The following is a 21,727-nucleotide window of genomic DNA, read 5'->3' on the forward strand; positions in this document are numbered from 1 at the left end:
ACCTGCACACAGTCTGGGGCCAAATTACTGAGCACGCAGGCGCTTGCTTTGGCCCTCCTACCCTCTGTGACTGTGGAACCAGGCAAGGCGTCCATCTTGAGATAGATTGACATCCAGGCTCGACCATCACTGACGTCAACCACAATTTAATCAACAACGCATGTACTTCCTGTAACCTCAAATACTTTCTGAGGGATATGCATATCTTGAATGGTTTGCTCAGTTATGTACAATCACAAACTAACCAACGCTGTGTTTGCATGCCAAAATGAATCCTTCATTATACAATTAGCGGTTGAAACCAGTTTAATTTCTGCCCTTTTAATGGTTAAATCCCATTGGATCCCATTGAAAGACAGAGTTAATGTCGCCTTTGGCTCTCAGGTCATCTGCCATATCATAATTTGGGTGGCAAACAGAAGGCTGGGGTCTCAGCACCTTTTCTATACACCAATTTCCTTCCTATTCACAGGGAGCTCGGGAGAACAGAGGGACGTTCTCGCTTCACAGCCCAACAATTAACGTTGGGGCCTCACAAAAAAGGCTCAAAGAGAGAGCGAGAGAAGGAGAGAGAGAGAAAGAGAGAGAGAGAGAAAGAGAGAGAGACCAAATCAAGAGAAACAGGAAATTGGGCACCCCCAGAACAGCATCCCTTGCTTTCTCTTATTCTCTACCTCTCATTTTCTCTCCCTCCCTTAGGGTGGTTGGGTAGCAGCCAATCTAATTGAAAGGCAGATCAATGAAGAGATATATTGTCATTTTCCAGCACCACCCTCTTAATCAATTAATCTATAATAGAATCCGAGGAGCCCCTTAAAGGGCCAGTGGCTCCATTAACAGGCGCTGACAGATATGGGCTTGCTTATTAGAGATGGAATAGTGAGAAACAGAAAGTAACAGATTTGCACGGGATTCATTTCAAGAAATGTCCATACATTACATGGAAATATGTGACTTACATTTCTACCCTGACAAGATCAGCCAGCATGTGAAGTCCCCATAATGACAAAAAACAATGCTCTTTGTGAGTTATTTTTGTCTTTTACAATGTCCGGTCAATCAGATAATGCACTTAAGAAAAATGACAGGGATTGTTAATGGCAACATACAGTAGAGGCTTGCTGTACTATATGTTGCTGACGTTATCTTAATGCACTTGCAATTTTGTGTTTCCAAGCCATTTAGAGTAGTGCGGTGGCTAGAAGAACCACATAATTGACTTCCCATTATGATCTGGAATGCCAGTAGTTTAAAGCTACTTTAAAATAAGAGTCATAAAGTGACAACTCACTGGCACAATAAAATGTATGTTTGTGAGGAAGAACGGATAAATCAAGGCAACAGCTGGGCGAGTGTCGACTTCCGACAAGGGATCTGTACCTTAAAGGCACTGTGCTCTCTCTGAGGAACCACAGTTCAAATATAACTACACCCCAAAGATATTGGGGTGGGCTAATGAATCGAATGGGCCCCGTGTTCGGCAATTATATGCTTTGTAAATAAGGGAATACTTTAAAATGTGTATAAATGCTTTGGAAAGCTATTATCAAAATCTTCACAGAGAGATGCTAACTTTTTTACCTCAGAAATGTTGAATAGATGTGCAGTTACCACCTAAAATAAAGGTTACTAAGTGTGTGTGTGCTTTTGTCCTGAACCACACCAATGTAGGCTCAATTAAAACCTGCATTGTAGTATTTATGCAGTAGCAGTAGCAATTGGACATACCCTTTCCCAGAAGTAACATAAAATCCATTAACGGTTTTTGGGTGCTATAAAAACAGCTGGGAGACTCCCCTCACAGGCAAAAGCTTCCAGTTTTCAATATATGACAGGTAGCTAGCATGAAGCGATGGTGTAAACAAAACATTTGTTTTATACATGTTACCCTTGCAGAGTCATGTAGTAAACACATAAATAAAATGCCAGGTAATTTGGAAAACAAAACACTGAAGAGTGACTCATGACATTTACATATAATATACTTAACTCAATGGCCTTAACATAATTTCCAGCAAACGTTTAGAGTAGTTTGTGAAATGCAGTCAAGTACTATTCAGAGGCAGCGTTTTTGATCAGTCTCCATGGCAATCACAGTTTGATTTCTCTGCAATATATGTGGACACTTGAGTTGTTGGATAGCAGCAAAAAATAATGAAATGGCAAGGCTTGGCAGAGGCATATATGCAGTATATACAACAATGAGGCCCTTTGTGAAAGGGTGAACATTTACAAGCTAAAAAGACACAGCTCAAATTAAGATGAAATAGATTGTGCAACAGTTTGTTGCACAAACAAACATGGAACTTCAATAATTTGAATAATTCTGTATTATTGCTGTGTCATGCAAAACAACTATTTTCCACATTCCACATAACATGTGATCTTGCTTTGGAGTGCCACAACCAAGGGGCTATATGCTCGACAGACTTGCTTGGCCAAAGTCCAATTGGAGCTGTCAGCTTTAATGGTGAGTGGTTGATCTGGGGCAATAAATCATGATACACTGGCACATGCTGAAACCCAGTCCACAGTCATTGGATTAATTAGCCATATTAGACATATTGTCACTTCTGAGCTGGGCCATGTGATGGTCATGTGTGTTGTGTGATGTTCTGGGGGTTGTATGTATGGTTCATGTATACGGTTCCAAGTTGTTGTTGACACTGTCTGTCTTTCCAGCAATCATTATGCATGGCTAACCGTGTTGCGCAAAGTAATTAAGGTTAGTTAAGCTATTTGCATTCTGATCTCAGTTCACAATATTCTGAGAAGATCTTTTCTGGTTTACTCTTTCAAGGCTAGAATGAACTTTCAACCAGATTTCAGGGCAATTCGTAGGATTTGGTATGTATGACATACATGTTAGGTTAGGATACATTATGAATGGAATAGTGGTTGTACAATATCATACGAATTGGATGACGTAACGTATCATACATTTTGGAGGATGTATAGTATTATACGTCTTTCTCTGTTGCGTCTACAAGGGAGAATTACTGGGAGAATTGGTAGTTAGGAGAACTAACGACAAAGGTTAGGAGAATTTCCGTAAAAAGGAGAATTTACATAAAAGGTTAGGAGAATTTACGTAAAAGGTTAGGAGAATGCTAATGACGAAAAGAAAGGAGGGGAGAGAGAGAGAGAGAAGCCCCAAAGGCATCTCGTCAAATATTCCAAAAAGGTCATGCTCATCCGTTTTAGCATTTGTAATCCACAATGATAATTTACTTCAAACAGCAAGGCGTGACAAATGAAGCAGAGGCACAGCAATAGAAAGATCACCCGCTAAAAATTGAAGTACCTCTAGGGCCGAGACACAGCATCCAACCATGTTGATAAGCTGTCAGCCATAATACGACATCTAATGCCGGATAATTCATCTAAATTCATTGACTGCACCATTTCGCTGACAGCTTGGCCAAATGTTTGATGGGGGCCCCAAACTAGCGCCATCCGTCACAGATGAGCTAAAATGTATTTAGGGACTGCATCATCATGTTTTATTCAATTACGCACTGGAGCTCAATGAATCAGTTTTTGCAATTAAGTTAAACATGCACATGCATGAAACATGAGGGCGATATCAAGGGTATTCAAAGTTAGGGTTGCTTTCCTTGGATTTTTTGTGCTTTAGGAGAAGGATGCATTTCAAGCTAAATGTTGTTAGATTGTGTAGATTGTGTTTGAATGCATGGATTTGTAAGTTAGGAATTTACAATAGAAACACTTTTTTTGAGAAATCTACAATGGTGGCCTACACCAGAATACCAAGGAATCCTGATAACATCCCAGTCCCTATGCACAGGCAGATCAGTAAATGCCATCTCCAGAAGCATTTCTATGAATGTCAAGCACCGCGTTTACTTGGGTATTTTGTAATAAGTCATATTTATTTGGCCAAGCGGCACTCTATCAAATCACTCCGTTATTATTGCCCACCGCGGGACTTGATGGGTCCTACTATGTCCTGCTCTGTCGAGTCTTATACTCTGCAGTTTCCCCCTGTCCAAGCACATGTAATATTGCCTTTCGCATTTCGTCAAGACACAGCCCTCATTCAGATAGGTATAGTGACATTTTCTCAGCACGGTGGGGTTTGTTAAGACTCTAGAATGGTCTATTTTATTCCCTGCTCTGTGTAAATAACATCATATCGGCCTAATGCCTACTCAATGTGATTGTGAAGCCTGGTGTGTGTCTTTTCATATAAGGCATATGATACGTTTACATTTTAATTCATTCCACGATCACGTGATTGATGCCAGTATCTCAAGGTAAATGTTATGGCAGGCTAAATGAAATGCACGTGTTGAATAATGTATGCATTTTCATGTGAATATTTTGAATCAACATACCCCATAGAGATAGAAAACTATGATTATAGGCCTAGCATTCTGAAAGCATCTTAAATGAACCCTCTAACTGGCAATACAAAATCTCCCTACAACCTTACTAATGAACACAAATTGTTTGACTGATAAATGACATTCATAAAATTTCAAGTGAAAATATTATCTTGACACTATCTGACCAATTTTTGTGAAATTAGTTGAGACCAGTACATTCTACTGATCTGTAGACCATATTTTAAAGGTGCAATATGCAGAAATCACTCTGCCATTTCTTGGTTGCTAAAATTGTAATAGTTCACCTAATTTCAGTTTATGTGACAAAACAAGCAGTCATTGTGTAGAGAATTATTGTACCATCTAAAACGCTGTATTTTTAGCTTTTTGAAGCTGGTATAGAAAACTGAAAGTAAAAGAACATTTAGAAGGGGAAGCATAGAAATAGTGCACATAGAACAGATATACAGCTTCTTACACTTGCTTTCAATTCTGGTTGGGTTTATTTCCCATACCTGATTGATTTGTATGCACTGAATTTACTTATACAACTATTAGGTCTATTTATTGAAACATGTATTTTTTATATATATTTAGATTGAAGTAAAGGCATTGGCGTAATTATACCTACAGTCTCGAAATGCGCAACATGTTGTGTGCAATTTGTGTGTAATTTTGGTCAGTTCTAAGAAAGTTATGCAAAATATTTATTCACTGTCTCTTTAAGTGTTCACTGTTTCGACTACTATACACAGGAGCTAGGGGGTGGGCTTTAGCCACGAGAGCGTTTTGCCGATAACAGTACTTGTAATTCTGTTCATTCAAGAGTAAGGAGGAAATGGGAGACACAGAGAAAGGATGAAAGTCTCTATCAAGAATTAAACTGCACATACTCTATTAGAAGAATACCTTTTTGATGAGGAAGTTGACTCTCAATACAGAGGGACGGAGTTATGAAACATTCCCATCAACAATACGGTGACAGTGGCAGAGAAAACTAAGAAAATAGCGCATATTCTAGTGCCGACCATATCCAGACGCGTAATTTTGCCATCCTTCCGCGCCTGTTGCAGGACATTATCAGAGGAATACATGATATAAGTAGAAGCCGAAAGGAACGAATTCTTCAGAATGTCTCATGTAGGCTTTTTTAATCAGTTGTAATGCTGCAAGTGGTTAGGTGGTGGAAATTGTCCGAAAATGTGGGGCTGACTTTCCAAAGTTGTCGGATGCCACTTCTGTAGACTTGACTGACCATACCCCATTTGGATAATTTAGATTTTTTGGGGGGGATACCTTTGAAGACAACTTTATCATACACCAGAGGGTAATGGAGTTTCGCCTCACTTTGGATACCCTATTGGTTTTTATTGCGCTTATTGGTTTGGTTTTTGGTAAGTTCAATGCATGATACAATTCTCCTATTTCTTATATTTTATGCTCAATGTGTTTGACTATAAATGTGTTATCCGTTGTGATGCATTTGTTTTTGGTGACGCTCTCGGTCCATTAACCAATGAAATTAAATGTGGGGATTGTTTTTGCGCGCAAGGCTTCTGTGACAGACGCGAATTTACTTACACTCGTCTCGGTATAGGCCTAGTAAAAAAATATTATGGAGTGATTTTGAATAAGAAGATATGACAAATTGTTGTATTTTGCTCAAAACATTGACAATTGAGAAAGTTGATTAAGACATTATAAACAATGCCCTTAGATGCGCATCCTTAATCCATCCGTTTCTCAGCTAAACGCAGACTACTGGCTGTACCTATAAATGAGGAAAAGATATCATGTACCTTTTAAAATAAGGAAAAGATATCCGTGAGGGGAGAAATGTTTAGGCTATGAGGCCACCTTGACAACGCTTGAACAATCACAGAAAAAACTATTCAGTGATGCCACTGGGTTGGGCACCACTTAAATTATGCAAACGAGTTTAAGAGAGGAAAAATGGATGGCATGGGGACCTTGGCAACATGTTGACCTCTGTTGTGACTGTGTCTTCAAGAAATATATTATTGAATAACTAATGAGAGGAGAAAGGGCCAGAATTCGAACAGCTGAATGTTGCAGTTGTGAGTAATAAAGATGGATACAGTATGTCCCAATCACAGTATAATTTCTTATTTGAAGTTTCACTGAGTTTTGTAACAGAAGGTGGATTGTTCTCAAGGGAAACGCAGCCTGTTGATTAATACAACTAAGTTACCATAACTCGCTATCCCCATTGCATGTCGTATGGCCACTGGGAGGATTCCTGGTCGTATGCTGGTGCCGATTTAACAGGAATGACTGGGATTTTGTCATTTTCCGACAGCATGGTGTCTGGGACCCTGCCCTATACTGCTGAGCTGGCTTTTACTAGGCTGTAAACATAGGCTATGAACCCAGACCGTGACAACATCTGGGAAAACACTCCTTCAATGACTCTAGATGCTCCAATGCGGCCACAAGGCTACATTGAATGCACACTCGTTCACAGCTTTGTCAAATCTTCCTAACTCAATGTTCCCATAACCTCAAATCGAATCAATGTCATTTTCCACCAGATTTACCTCTCTAAGTCCAAATATAATTGTTATCCTATGTGTCCATGTTAAGATGCAAGCTGTTTTCCACTGTACATGTCACCTTTCAACAAAAAGTCTCCACCAACCATTCTCGCTATGCGGTGAAGGTCCACTATCACTTTTTCACACCTGATAAGAGCCTTAAATGGGGGCCAGGGTCGAATTTCAAGGCCTGGCTTCAGTTTGTCAGTAAGGTGACGTTCAATCAACCCAGTTGCTGTTTTCAGTCTCCTGAATGACTGAATGGGAGAGAGCCATGTGTTTGCTCGGCTCCTTTTAAAGTCACTGGAAAATGGTCTCAGAACAGCTGTCAGTTTTCTCATGACTGTCCCCAAACAGGCCAAATGAGGCCAAAAAGCCAGGATCAAACCTTTGATGTAATTACAGTACATACATCCCAGAACAGGCCTGGGTGGAGAATGGCTTATGTTATGGGTCTAGAGTGCGTGCATACAGCTACAATAGAAACCACTAGCTAAGCTATGCATCTATCTGTCATCACCATTACTCAGGGAGTCATTTCCTAAATGGTGACGTGAATAATGGAGACTTTTGATGGGTAACAGGGATCCCTCACTAGCCTACCATAGACCAGGCTTTTCCTGTTTGTCTGTTGTAAACACTGTCTAAGACGTCTGACTGCCACCAGCCCATAAAACATACAGTAGACAGAGAGCCGCATCCCCAAGCGAGGACACCAGACACCTTAATCATCTCGGTTCATATTTAAAATCGTCACTTTGATAAGATCTAAAAAGATCTACAGACAGCGAGACACATCAGAGAGACAGGCAGCGAGAAGATAGAGGGAGAACGTTAGGTAAGACACAGTCAGAACCCTCTCTGTCAGAAGCGTCATGCCCATAGGGGGCACAGGGGCATGTGCCCCTCAGATTATTATATTTAATTTTTGTTTTTGTTGTTTCTCTGTAATAGTACTAGCCACCTAGCAATTTTATGAAGTTGGTTTAGCTAGCCCAGATAGGTTCTCAATCTCCCAACCTCATAACTAGCTACCAAGTTAGAGTAGCTAGCTTGTCTGGCAAGGTTGGTAGCCTTTAGAAAAGCAAGACATCACTAAATGTACTGAATAAAACTGACATTCCTTTCAATCTTTTACCCAAGTCAGGAGTAAACAGACAGCTCAAGAGGTATGCTTAGATATGCAGACAAATACACTTTTTTGTTTGTTTTTTACATAGAAATAAATATAATGATTAAGGCTGTAGATTGCAGGAAAAAGAAAAGCTGTTTCAGGTGTTTGAAAAATGCAACATTCTCCAACTAGGACCGCCCCCCAGCCATCCTCACGTACTTTGTGCCCCCTTAGATTTTTGCGGTGCATGACGCCCCTGCTCTCTGTTGCCTCTCAGATCACACACACACACACACACACACACACACACACACACACACACACACACACACACACACACACACAGGGTAGTGCGAGAGGGTAGTGCGTACGGCCGAGGTCATCACTGGGGCCAAGCTTCCTTCCGTCCAGGACGTCTATACCAGGCAGTGTCAGAGGAACGCCCTAAAAATTGTCTCCAGCCACCCTAGTCATAGACTGTTCTCTCTGCTCCCACACGGCAAGCGGTACCGGAGCGTCAAGTCCAAAAGGCTTCTTTACAGCTTCTACCCCCAAGCCATAAGACTGCTGAACAGTTAATCAAATGGCTACCTGGATTATTTGCAATGACCCTGCTTTTTTTTACGCTGCTGCTACTCGCTGTTTATTATCTATTCATAGTCACTTTATCCCTAGCTACATGTTCATATTACCTCAATTACCTTGACTAATCTGTACCCCCGCACATTGCCTTGGTACCGCGACCCCCTGCATATAACCTCATTATTGTTATTTTGTGTTACTTACTTTTTTTACTTTAGTTTATTTAGTAAATATTTTCTTAACTTTTATTTTTCTTAGAACTGCGTTGTTGGGGGCTTGTAAGTAAGCATACCTACACCTTTTGTATTTTGCGCATGTGACAAATACAATGTGATTTGATTTGACACACTAACAGTCCCCCTCATCGCTCCTCTCTTCGTCTGTTATCAAGCAGATCAAACAAACTGTCGATAGCTTGGGAAGCGTTGGTATGAGCTGTAGAGTTGATCCATCACCATCATCATCCATCAGCATGACTCAGCTAACCAAGCATAAAGACATGTTCAAAATCTAAATCACTCTCACTGTTAAAGACGATCATGATATTCCTCATGTGTCTGCTAATTGTTATCAGCCAAAGTCCGTTATCATAAGCACACACTAAAATACCCATCAAGAGGCAGAAAGTAATTTGAAGGTCGGACACATTATTATTCCGAGGGCTAAAAAGAGGCACCCTAACCTCTTTGCCACTGTCAGATAGGGCTGAGGTATCCAGTTCATCCGGTCATCAAAAGAAACAAACCAAACCACAGGGGACATTTTTTTAACAGTGACTGCTGACAACACCTCTCTCCAGACCTTGAAGAGTTCCAGCGTGGCTGTCCGAAGTGAAAAGGGGCCACAGGGCCCTCAACAATACCAGCGTGGCATCAATCTGACGGGCCCCTGGGCCGGGGCCCCAAGTTGCAGACGGCTTAATGGCCGTAGGCATTAGTTCCAGTAGTCCAGTGGTTGTATGGACGTTGATAAAACGTTGCGTGGACGCTGACCCCTAGCGCTGGTCATGCACTAAAATGGACAGAGAGAGAGAGAAAAAAAAGAGAGCGAAAGTGACAATGTATGACTGTTACGGCTTTGTGTTTCTCTGTATTTTTTCAGTTTTACCATAGAAATACAATGCATAGAATATGTTTTATGTACTGTTGCTGTCGGCATAGGAATATAATTCATAGAATGGATTTTTATCCTGTCACTGTCAACTCAAGCTGTCAACAACATTTTCTGCATATTCCGTTAAACTTCTGCTACTTGAGGACTATTACTATTACTGCAACTCGCTGTTGGCTGGGCTCCCTGCCTGTGCCATTAAACCCCTACAACTCATCCAGAACGCCGCAGCCCGTCTGGTGTTCAACCTTCCCAAGTTCTCTCACGTCACCCCGCTCCTCCGCTCTCTCCACTGGCTTCCAGTTGAAGCTCGCATCCGCTACAAGACCATGGTGCTTGCCTACGGAGCTGTGAGGGGAACGGCACCTCCGTACCTTCAGGCTCTGATCAGGCCCTACACCCAAACAAGGGCACTGCGTTCATCCACCTCTGGCCTGCTCGCCTCCCTACCTCTGAGGAAGCACAGTTCCCGCTCAGCCCAGTCAAAACTGTTCGCTGCTCTGGCACCCCAATGGTGGAACAAGCTCCCTCACGACGCCAGGACAGCGGAGTCAATCACCACCTTCCGGAGACACCTGAAACCCCACCTCTTCAAGGAATACCTGGGATAGGATAAAGTTATCCTTCTACCCCCCCCCTAAAAGATTTAGAGGCACTACTGTAAGTGGTTATTATAAGGTGAATGCACCAATTTGTAAGTCGCTCTGGATAAGAGCGTCTGCTAAATGACTTAAATGTAAATGTAATGTGTAGTTATGTGCAGAACAGTGTGATGTAGGCTGAGGAAGAAGACATTTCAAACTCTGGAAGTCTCACCCCTCCACATTTTGTCTGCAGAGGCTCTCAAAGTGTTTTCAATTTCATAGATACCGGTTGAAATGATTGAATTGCAAATTAATAGTTTTCTTTGCATGAAATGGCAAAGTAAATAGGATGTTTTCCCTGCTATTGCTGTGTTAATCCAACATTAAGCAATATCTGCAGTCCTTCTGTTATGTGTTTGTGAATACACATTCATCTATTTCTGGAAAACCAGGGAATTTTACTGGAATTTTGAAACCCTAAACCTACACCTATAGCCCCTAACCTATACCATATGCCCATAACCAACACCATTTTTCCCCATAGGAGTCTTGACTTTTCTGTGCCCTTGTTGCCCCCTGGTATGGGGCACATCCTTAATGCACTGTCTACAGCATGTAACACCAAGTGTTTTGAAAATGCCCTTTTATAAGAAATGGTGTGTGTGTGTGTGTGTGTGTGTGTGTGTGAGAGAGAGCATATGTGAGACACAGGGGGAGTGACCTGTGTGGCTGCGCGGCACTGTGGGGATGAAGACAGCGTGGGCACTGGAACATAGTAGAGGAGCTGTCCTACTCCTCTCAGGCATCCTGTTCACACAGCCCCCCCCCAGACCTCACAAGGCCCCCCTTCTGTCTGTCTGTCTGTCTGTCTGTCAGGGAGTCACACAGAGAGGCAGCATGTCTAGGGTAGTCAAATGGAAGACAGTTTGTGTGTTTGTTTGTTTGGTGTAGATGTGTCTGAATGCACGGTGTGTTTGCTCTGTATGTGTTTGTCCATGAGTGGATGTATGCCAATTTTATGTGGGGTTGTGTGTTTTCAAATTCAATCAATACTCTTGGTGTGTTTCAAGTTTTAATGTCACGTGCACAAGTACAGTGAAATGCCTTTCTTGCAAGCTCCAAACCCAACAATGTGGTAATCAATATCAATGTAGCACTAACAATAACATAAGGTACAACAAAAACACACAAGAAATAGAAATAAGAAGAACACGAGAAGTAAGAAGCCATTTCCAATACCATATTTACAATGTGCAGGGAAACTGGAGTGATAGAGGTAGATATGTTTTGGGGTAAGGTGACTAGGCGTCAGGATATATGATAAACAGTGTACCAGTAGTGTGAATGATGATTGTATGTGAGTGTGTGTAGAGTCAGTATAAATGTGTGTGCATGTTATGTGTGTGCTGGAGTGTCAGCATGCATAAGTGTGTAGAGCCTTCTGAGTGTGCAAAGAGAAAGAGCAAAAATAAAATACAAGGGTGAACTCAGATAGTCCGTGTAGCCATTCTGTTAGCTATTTATCAGTCTTATGTGTTTGTGTGTGTGGGGTTGTGTTGTGCACCACTTCAGCCCGGTATCATCCTGATGTTATCTCGTGAATTTAATAACTTTTTTGTGAATGTGGGTTCCACTCAGACAAAGAAAATCAGAAAAATATATGGAAATCCCTGTGATTACATTAATGGACATTTCCCTTCTCTGCTTCAGTTTGATCCATCTGATGTAATGGAGGTGATGGAGGTAATTGATAACTTAGAGGCAGGTCATGATGAGATTGGTACCTCTTTGGTGAATTCAGTGTCTTCCTCGATTAAAGTACAGAATATCATCACCAAATCAATGCAAACTGGTATTGTTCCTCGAGATAAAGAAAAATGCCAAAGTTACCCCCACTATACATCTGGGGATCCAAGATCTTTTACAAATGATTGACTAATAGCTATACTACCATGTTTTTGAGAAACTGGTGTTCGTAAAAACTACACTATGGCTCTTTTACAACTTGTAAATAGACATTTCTCGATTTATCCAAAGTGTTCGACATTGTTGATCATGAAATATGACTTGCTAAATTGCATTATTATGGTTTTAATGATTATACATATAAATGGCTACATAATTATGTTTATGAATGAGAACAATTTGTATACGCAAATGGTTGTGCATCTACCAGTGCATCTACCATCTACTAAGATATCCTGTGGCGTTCCACAGGGTTCAATCATTGGACCTTTGTTATTCCTAATCTCCCCACTGCCACACCTCACATAGTCATTTCTCTATCAGATACAGAGGTTCTATACTCTGGAATTCCTACCTTCACATTGCCAAAACATGATCATCCCTCAATAACTTCACGCGTAGACTAGGGCCTGATGAACAAAACTACCCAGTAGTCTCCTCCATGTAACCTAACTCTCACACACAAACACACATATAAAAACACATGTTTTCTCTGGTATACTGAGTATTAGGGTTGGGCGGTATTCAGACTTTCATATCGTCATACCGTCCGTCTCACCATGGAATTTACGGTATTACCTACTTAGTACACAAGGGGGCACAAGGGGTTCATCCTTAGGAGCAATTTCCAAATGCCTGAAGGTACCACGTTCATCTGTACAAACAATAGAACGCAAGTTTAAACACCATAGGACCATGCAGCCGTCATACCGCTCAGGAAGGAGACGCGTTCTGTCTCCTAGCAATGAACGTACTTTGGTGCGAAAAGTGCAAATCAATCCCAGAACAACAGCAAAGGACCTTGTGAAGATTCTGGAGGAAACAGGTACAAAAGTATCTATATCCACAGTAAAACGAGTCCGATGTCGACATAACCGGAAAGGCCGCTCAGCAACGAAGAAGCCACTGCTCCAAAACCACCATAAAAATGCCAGACTACGGTTTGCAACTGCACATGGGGACAAAGATCATACTTTTTGGAGTAATGTCCTCTGGTCTGATGAAACAAAAATGGAACTGTTTGGCAGTAATGACCATCGTTATGTTTGGAGGAAAAAGGGGGAAGCTTAGTCGCAAATGGGTCTTCCAAATGGACAATGACCCCAAGCATACTTCCAAAGTTGTGGTAAAAATAGCTTAAGGACCACAAAGTCAAGGTATTGGAGTGGCCATCACAAAGCCCTAACCTCAATCCTATAGAACATTTGTGGGCAGAACTGAAAAAGCGTGAGCGAGCAAGGAGGCCTACAAACCTGACTCAGTTACACCAGCTCTGTCAGGAGGAATGGGCCAAAATTCACTCAACTTATTGTGGGAAGCTTGTGGAAGCCTACACAAAACATTTGACCAAAGTTAAACAATTTAAAGGCAATGCTGCCAAATACTAATTGAGTGTATGTAAACCTCTGTCCCACTGGGAATGTGATGAAAGAAATAAAAGCTGAAATAAATCATTCTCTACTATTATTTGGACATTTCACATTCTTAAAATAACGTGGTGATCCTAACTGACCTAAGACAGGGGATTTTTACTAGGATTAAATGTCAGGAATTTTGAAAAACTGAGTTTAAATGTATTTGACTAAGGTGTATGTAAACTTTCGACTTCAACTGTATTTGCACGTCTCTGATCACTCTATTGAAGGAAAAAAGCACAGTTGACTTTCAATATAAAACGCGACCACTGTCAATACACAGCTGGACTCACCTGCTACCGCTTTCTCCGGTTGTGCTATTTATAAACAAATACGTGACTGGCTCAACTGTTCTGGGGAACCATGTAAGCTTCATAATGTAAAATAATGTGACAGGTGAAATACGAACACGAACACCTTTATCTCATAACTCATTGCACAAGTTGACTGCAATCATTTACTTAAAAAATAGCTACAAATATTAAAATGTATTGAAAACTTTAAAGAAATAGTTTCAACGTTACTGACGGTATAGAAAAAAATCCAGTGGCTATTTCCAAATACCCCGGTCCAAGCCTACTGAGTATATCATGTACATTTATAATTCATATGCTCTGTTTAACTGATTGAACAAACATTTTTTTTAACTTACAGTGTATTTGTATATTGGTTTTCGTGTCATGGCTTTCATATTATTATTCCAAGATGGCGCAGCAGTCAGACGTCTTTGTCCTTCGTCTTGTCGTGTCCCATGTATACTGCTCAAAAAATAAAGGGAACATTTAAACAACACAATGTAACTCCAAGTCAATCACACTTCTGTGAAATCAAACTGTCCACTTAGGAAGCAACACTGATTGACAAATTTCACATGCTGTTGTGCAAATGGAATAGACAACAGGTGGAAATTATAGGCAATAAGCAAGACACCCCCAATAAAGGAGTGGTTCTGCTGGTGGAGACCACAGACCACTTCTCAGTTCCTATGCTTCCTGACTGATGTTTTGGTCACTTTTGAATGCTGGAGGTGCTTTCACTCTAGTGGTAGCATGAGACGGAGTGTACAACCCACACAAGTGGCTCAGGTAGTGCAGCTCATCCAGGATGGCACATCAATGCGAGCTGTGGCAAGAAGGTTTGCTGTGTCTGTCAGCGTAGTGTCCAGAGCATGGAGGCGCTACCAGGAGACAGGCCAGTACATCAGGAGACGTGGAGGAGACCGTAGGAGGGCAACAACCCAGCAGCAGGACCGCTACCTCCGCCTTTGTGCAAGGAGGAGCAGGAGAAGCACTGCCAGAGCCCTGCAAAATGACCTCCAGCAGGCCACAAATGTGCATGTGTCTGCTCAAACGGTCAGAAACAGACTCCATGAGGGTGGTATGAGGGCCCGACGTCCACAGGTGGGGGTTGTGCTTAAAGCCCAACACCGTGCAGGACGTTTGGCATTTGCCAGAGAACACCAAGACTGGCAAATTCGCCACTGGCGCCCTGTGCTCTTCACAGATGAAAGCAGGTTCACACTGAGCACGTGACAGACGTGACAGAGTCTGGAGATGCCGTGGAGAACGTTCTGCTGCCTGCAACATCTTCCAGCATGACCGGTTTGGCGGTGGGTCAGTCATGGTGTGGGGTGGCATTTCTTTGGGGGGCCGCACAGCCCTCCATGTGCTCGCCAGAGGTAGCCTGACTGCCATTAGGTACCGAGATGAGATCCTCAGACCCCTTGTGAGACCATATGCTGGTGCGGTTGGCCCTGGGTTCCTCCTAATGCAAGACAATGCTAGACCTCATGTGGCTGGAGTGTGTCAGCAGCTCCTGCAAGAGGAAGGCATTGATGCTATGGACTGGCCCGCCTGTTCCCCAGACCTGAATCCAATTGAGCACATCTGGGACATCATGTCTCGCTCCATCCACCAATGCCACGTTGCACCACAGACTGTCCAGGAGTTGGCGGATGCTTTATTCCAGGTCTGGGAGGAGATCCCTCAGGAGACCATCCGCCACCTCATCAGGAGCATGTCCAGGCGTTGTAGGGAGGTCATACAGGCACGTGGAGGCCACACACACTACTGAGCCTCATTTGGACTAGTTTTAACGACATTACATCAAAGTTGGATCAGCCTGTTGTGTGGTTTTCCACTTTAATTTTGAGTGTGACTCCAAATCCAGACCTCCATGGGTTGATAAATTGGATTTCCATTGATTATTTGTGTGATTTTGTTGTCAGCACATTCAACTATATAAAGAAAAGTATTTAATAAGATTATTTCTTTCATTCAGATCTAGGATGTGTTGTTTAAGTGTTCCCTTTATTTTTTTGAGCAGTGTATATATCTTTTTATATATTTTTCTTCGCATATCTTTTTTATATTTTTCGAAACCTCAACTTCAAAATACTCTCCTGCAACCCGCCTCACCCAATGTGATGGGGATCTGTTTTTTTTGTCAAGTATTTTTATTTACCTCGGAACCGGAATCCACCAACAGAAGCTAGCCAGCTCACTAGCTACTAGCTAGTAGTCAGCTAATCCACTGCTAGCGGTCATCAGCTAACCTTTAGCTCGGCAAGCTCTTGCCAGTTTGTATGACGCGATTCAAACCAGAGCATACCGGACCTATTTTCTCTCCATATCCCCGGATTCCTACCGCAAGCTCTGAACCTTTTCACTGGATCATCGCAGCTAGCTAGCTGCAATCCGAGTGACTACTCCTGGCTAACGTCTCTGTCCCGAAGCAAGCGCCAATTAGCCTAGAGCTAGCCCATGCTAGGCCCATCTCCCGGCTAGCTGAAGAGGCCCATCAGCCACTCCTGGGCTACAATACCCAGACCCCTTCTACTGCAGGTACGTGGCATGGAACCCCACCGATCCTTCACAACTGGACTACTGACGTCTGACGAGGGGGTACTCAACTGGCTACTACGTCACGATGTCCACTGAATGTCCATCTGCTAGCCTGCTAGCCGCGGCCCGCTAGCTGTCTAAAGCATATCAGACTGTTAGCTAACAGGCCCATCGGCCAATTTCTCAGACCACTATACCTATTTTGCCAATTGGCCTGGGCCCCTTTTACTCAACGAAGCCCTGCTTATCCATCACAACTGGACTACCGACGTAATCTGCCCAAGTGTTTTTTTTTTTTCAACAGGCCCCTCCGTCGCGACGTCCCCTGAATGCCCATCTGCTAGCCTGCTTACCGCGGGCGGCTAGCTGTCTAGAGCATATTGGACTGTTAGCTGAATAGATCCATCGGCCAATTTCTTGGGCTACTATACCTATTTTGCCAATTGGACTTGGACCCCTCTGCTACTCGGAACCCTACTAATCCATCACGATGGGTCTATCGACGTCACCACACGAGGAGGCTAAAACAGACTTTCCTCCGTCGCGACGTCCCACTAAGGCCCTTCTGCTAGCTTGCTAGCCCCGGTCTGCTAGCTGTCTGAATTGCCGTGTCTCCAACCAGCCCAACCAATCAATGGACCCCTATGATCACCCGGCTACACATGCCTCTCCCTAATATCAACATGCCTTGTCCATTACTGTCCTGGTTAGTGATTGTCTTATTTCACTGTACAACCTCTAGCCCTGCTCAATATACCTTAACCAACCATTTAGTTCCACCTCCCGCATATGCGGTGACATCACCTGGTTTAAACGTCTCTAGAGACAATATCTCTCATCATTGCTCAATGCCTAGGTTTACCTCCAATGTACTCACATTCTACCATACCTTTGTCTTTACACTATGCCGTGAATCTATTCTATCGCTCCCAGAAACCTGCTCCTTTTACTCTCTGTTTCGAACGTACTAGACGACCAGTTCTAATAGCCTTTAGCCGTACCCTTATCCTACTTCTCCTCTGTTCCTCTGGTGATGTAGAGGTTAATCCAGGACCTGCAGTGCCTAGCTCCACTCCTATTCCCCAGGTGCTCTCATTTGTTGACTTCTGTAACCGTAAAAGCCTTGGTCTCATGCATGTTAACATTAGAAGCCTCCTCCCTAAGTTTGTTTTATTCACTGCTTTAGCACACTCCGCCAACCCAGATGTCTTAGCCGTGTCTGAATCCTGGCTTAGTAAGACCACCAAAAATCCCAGAAATTTCCATCCCTAACTATAACATTTTCCGCCAAGATAGAACTGCCAAAGGGGGCGGTGTTGCAATCTACTGCAGAGATAGCCAGCAGAGTTCTGTCTTACTATCCAGGTTTGTACCCAAACAATTCGAGCTTCTACTTTAAAACATCCACCTTTCCAGAAACAAGTCTCTCACCATTGCCGCTTGCTAAAGACCACCCTCTGCCCCCAGCTGTGCCCTGGACACCATATGTGAATTGATTGCCCCCATCTATCTTCAGAGCTCGTGCTGCTAGGTGACCTAAACTGGGACATGCTTAACACCCCGGCCATCCTACAATCTCACACAAATGATCAATGAACCTACCAGGTACAACCCCAAATCCGTAAACACGGGCACCCTCATAGATATCATGCTAACGAACTCACCCTCCAAATACACCTCTGTTGTTTTCAACCAAGATCTTAGCGATCACTGCCTCATTGCCTGCATCTGTAATGGGTCTGCGGTCAAACGAACACCCCTCATCACTGTCAAATGCTCCCTAAAACACTTCAGCGAGCAGGCCTTTCTAATCGACCTGGCCGTGCTATCCTGGAATGATATTGACCTCATCCCGTCAGTAGAGGATGCCTGGTTATTCTTTAAAAGTGCCTTCCTCACCATCTTAAATAAGCACGCCCCATTGAAAAAATGTAGAACCAGGAACAGATATAGCCCTTGGTTCACTCCAGACCTGTCTGCCCTTGACCAGCACAAAAACATCCTGTGGTGTACTGCATTAGCATCGAATAGCCCTCGTGAGAAGCAATTTTTCAGGGAAGTTAGGAACCAATATACACAGGCAGTTAGGAAAGCTAAGGTTAGCTTTTCAAACAGAAATTTGCATCCTGCAGCACATACTCAAAAAAAGTTCCAGGACACTGTAAAGTTCATGGAGAATTAGAGCACCTCCTCCCAGCTGCCCACTGCACTGAGGCTAGGAAACACTGTCACCACCGATAAATCCACTTTAATTGAGAATTTCAATAAGCATTTTTCTACGGCCGGCCATGCTTTCCACCTGGCTACCCCGGTCAACTACCCGGCACCACCCACAGCAACTCGCCCAAGCCTCCACCATTTCTCCTTCACCCAAATCCAGATAGCTGATGTTCTGAAAGAGCTGCAAAATCTGGACCCCTACATATCAGCCGGGATAGACAATCTGGACCCTCTCTTTCTAAAATTATCTGCTGAAATTGTTGCAACCCCTATTACTAGCCTGTTCAACCTCTCTTTTGTATCGGCTGAGATTCCCAAAGATTGGAAAGCTGCCGCGATCATCCCCCTCTTCAAAGGGGGGGGACACTCTAGACCCAAACTGCTACAGACCTATATCTATCTTACCCTGCCTTTCTAAGGTCTTCGAAAGCCAAGTTAACTTATTACGGGCAGGTGGGATGGTAGCGTCCCACCTGGCCAACATCCGGTGAAATTGCAGAGCGCGAAATTAAAACTACAGAATTATAAATATTTAACTTTCATAAAATCACAAGTGTAAAACATCAAAATAAAGCTTAACTTCTTGTTAATCCAGCCGCTGTGTCAGATTTCAAAAAGGCTTCATTGCGAAATTGCATGGTGTGCTTATCTGAGGACAACGCCCCGCATACAAAAGCATGAAAAACATGTTTCAACCAGGCAGGTGCGCCACGAAAGTCAGAAATAGCGATATAATAAATGCCTTAACTTTAGTGATCTTCTTCTGTTGGCACTCCAAAAGGTCTCAGATACATCACAAATGGTCCTTTTGTTCGATAATGTTCTTCTTTATATCCATAAAAACTCAGTTTAGCTAGCGCACTTCAGTCAATAATCCACCGTTTCCCTCCATCAAAATGCATACAAAATGAATCCCAAACTTTACTAATAAACTTTTCCAAACAATTCAAACAACGTTTATAATCAAACCTTAGGTACCCTAATACGTAAATAAACGATACAATTTAAGACGGAGAATAGTTATTGTCTTTACCGGAGAAACATACCAAAGAACGCGTTCTCTTCCACGCGCTTGGAAACACTACAGCCAATATGAGTGCCACCTAGAAACACTACAATTTATGGCTCATTTTTTTAAAAAACAGCATGAATCTCTTTCTAAAGACTGTTGACATCTAGTGGAAGCCTGAGGAACTGCAATCTGGGAGGATTTCACGTTATAATAAAAGTGACAGCCATTGAAAACAGTGGTAGGCTGAATTTTTTTTTGTTGAGATGGTTTGTCCTCGGGGTTTCGCCTGCTATATCAGTTCTGTTATACTCACAGACATCATTTTAAAGTGTGTTTTCTATCCAAATCTACCAATAATATGCATATCCTAGCTTCTGGACCCGAGTAACAGGCAGTTTACTTTGGGCACGCTTTTCATCCGGACGTGAAAATAGAGGTTAACCTCTCTAGGGTATGTGGGACGAAATCGTCCCACCTACTCAACAGCCAGTGGAATCCCGTGGCGCGATATTCAAATACCTTAGAAATGCTATTACTTCAATTTCTCAAACATATGACTATTTTACACCATTTTAAAGATAAGACTCTCCTTAATCTAACCACACTGTCCGATTTAAAAAAGGCTTTACAACGAAAGCAAAACATTAGATTATGTCAGCAGAGTACCCAGCCAGAAATAATCAGACACCCATTTTTCAAGCTAGCATATAATGTCACATAAACCCAAACCACAGCTAAATGCAGCGCTAACCTTTGATGATCTTCATCAGATGACACTCCTAGGACATTATGTTATACCATACATGCATGTTTTGTTCAATCAAGTTCATATTTATATCAAAAAACCAGCTTTTTACATTAGCATGTGACGTTCAGAACTAGCATACCCACCGCAAACTTCCAGTGAATTTACTAAATTACTCACGATAAACGTTCACAAAAAACCTAACAATTATTTTAAGAATTATAGATACAGAACTCCTTTATGCAATCGCTATGTCCGATTTTAAAATAGCGTTTCGGCAAAAGCACATTTTGCAATATTCTGAGTAGATAGCTCGCCATCACGGGCTAGCTATTTTGACACCCACCAAGTTTGGCCCTCACCAAATTCAGATTTACTATAAGAAAAATTGGATTACCTTTGCTGTTCTTCGTCAGAATGCACTCCCAGGACTTCTACTTCAATAACAAATGTTGGTTTGGTTCAAAATAATCCATAGTTATGTTCAAATATCCTCTGTTTTGTTCGTGTGTTCAAGACACTATCCGAAGGGTGACGCGCCCTACGCGTTTCGTGACAATTTTTTTTAAATTATTCCATTACCGTACTTCGAAGCATGTCAACCGCTGTTTAAAATCAATTTTTATGCTATTTTTCTCGTAAAAAAAGCGATAATATTCCGACCAGGAAACCCTGTTTTCGTTCACAGATGAAAAAATAAAAACATGGTGTCGGCTCGTGCACGCGCCCCCAGTCTCATTGTTCTCTGATCGACCACTATCCAAATGCGCTACTGTTTTTCAGCCTGGGACACCAGAGTCATCATTCACCGTTCTGCCGCCTTCTGAGAGCCTATGGGAGCCGTAGGAAGTGTCACGTTACAGCAGAGATCCTCAGTTTTCAATAAAGAGAGTGTAGAAGGCCAAGAAATGGTCAGAGAGGGCACTTCCTGTAAGGAATCTTCTCAGGTCTTTGCCTGCAATATGAGTTCTGTTATACTCAGACACCATTCAAACAGTTTTAGAAACTTTAGGGTGTTTTCTATCCAAATCAAACAATTATATGCATATTCTAGTTTCTGGGCAGTAGTAATAACCAGATTAAATCGGGTAAGTTTTTTTATCCGGCCGTGCAAATACTGCCCCCTACCCTAGAGAGGTTAACAAACAGATTACCAACCATTTCGAATCCCACTATACCTTCTCCGCTATGCAATCTGGCTTCAGAGATGATCATGGGTGCACCTCAGCCACA

The 21,727-nt window shown here is 42.5% G+C and overlaps 1 protein-coding gene across 4 annotated transcripts in view; it reads left to right on the plus strand.

Moving 5' to 3' along the window:
- The window catches only part of LOC106603666 (roundabout homolog 3), a 276,581-nt gene that overhangs the window by 96,838 nt on the left and 158,016 nt on the right, over positions 1-21,727 (plus strand). Inside the window, exon 1 of one of the 4 annotated variants that reach the window (XM_014197618.2) lies at positions 5,146-5,743. The exons of the other annotated variants lie outside the window; for them this stretch is intronic. Within the exon in view, the coding sequence (XP_014053093.2) occupies positions 5,680-5,743 (64 nt within the window). The 5' untranslated portion in view covers positions 5,146-5,679. Of the gene's footprint in view, positions 1-5,145; positions 5,744-21,727 lie in introns of those variants that run through there. 4 annotated transcript variants of the gene reach the window in all.

The sequence above is a fragment of the Salmo salar genome, chromosome ssa04 (genome assembly GCF_905237065.1).
Source record: "Salmo salar chromosome ssa04, Ssal_v3.1, whole genome shotgun sequence".
Classification (NCBI taxonomy): domain Eukaryota; kingdom Metazoa; phylum Chordata; class Actinopteri; order Salmoniformes; family Salmonidae; genus Salmo; species Salmo salar.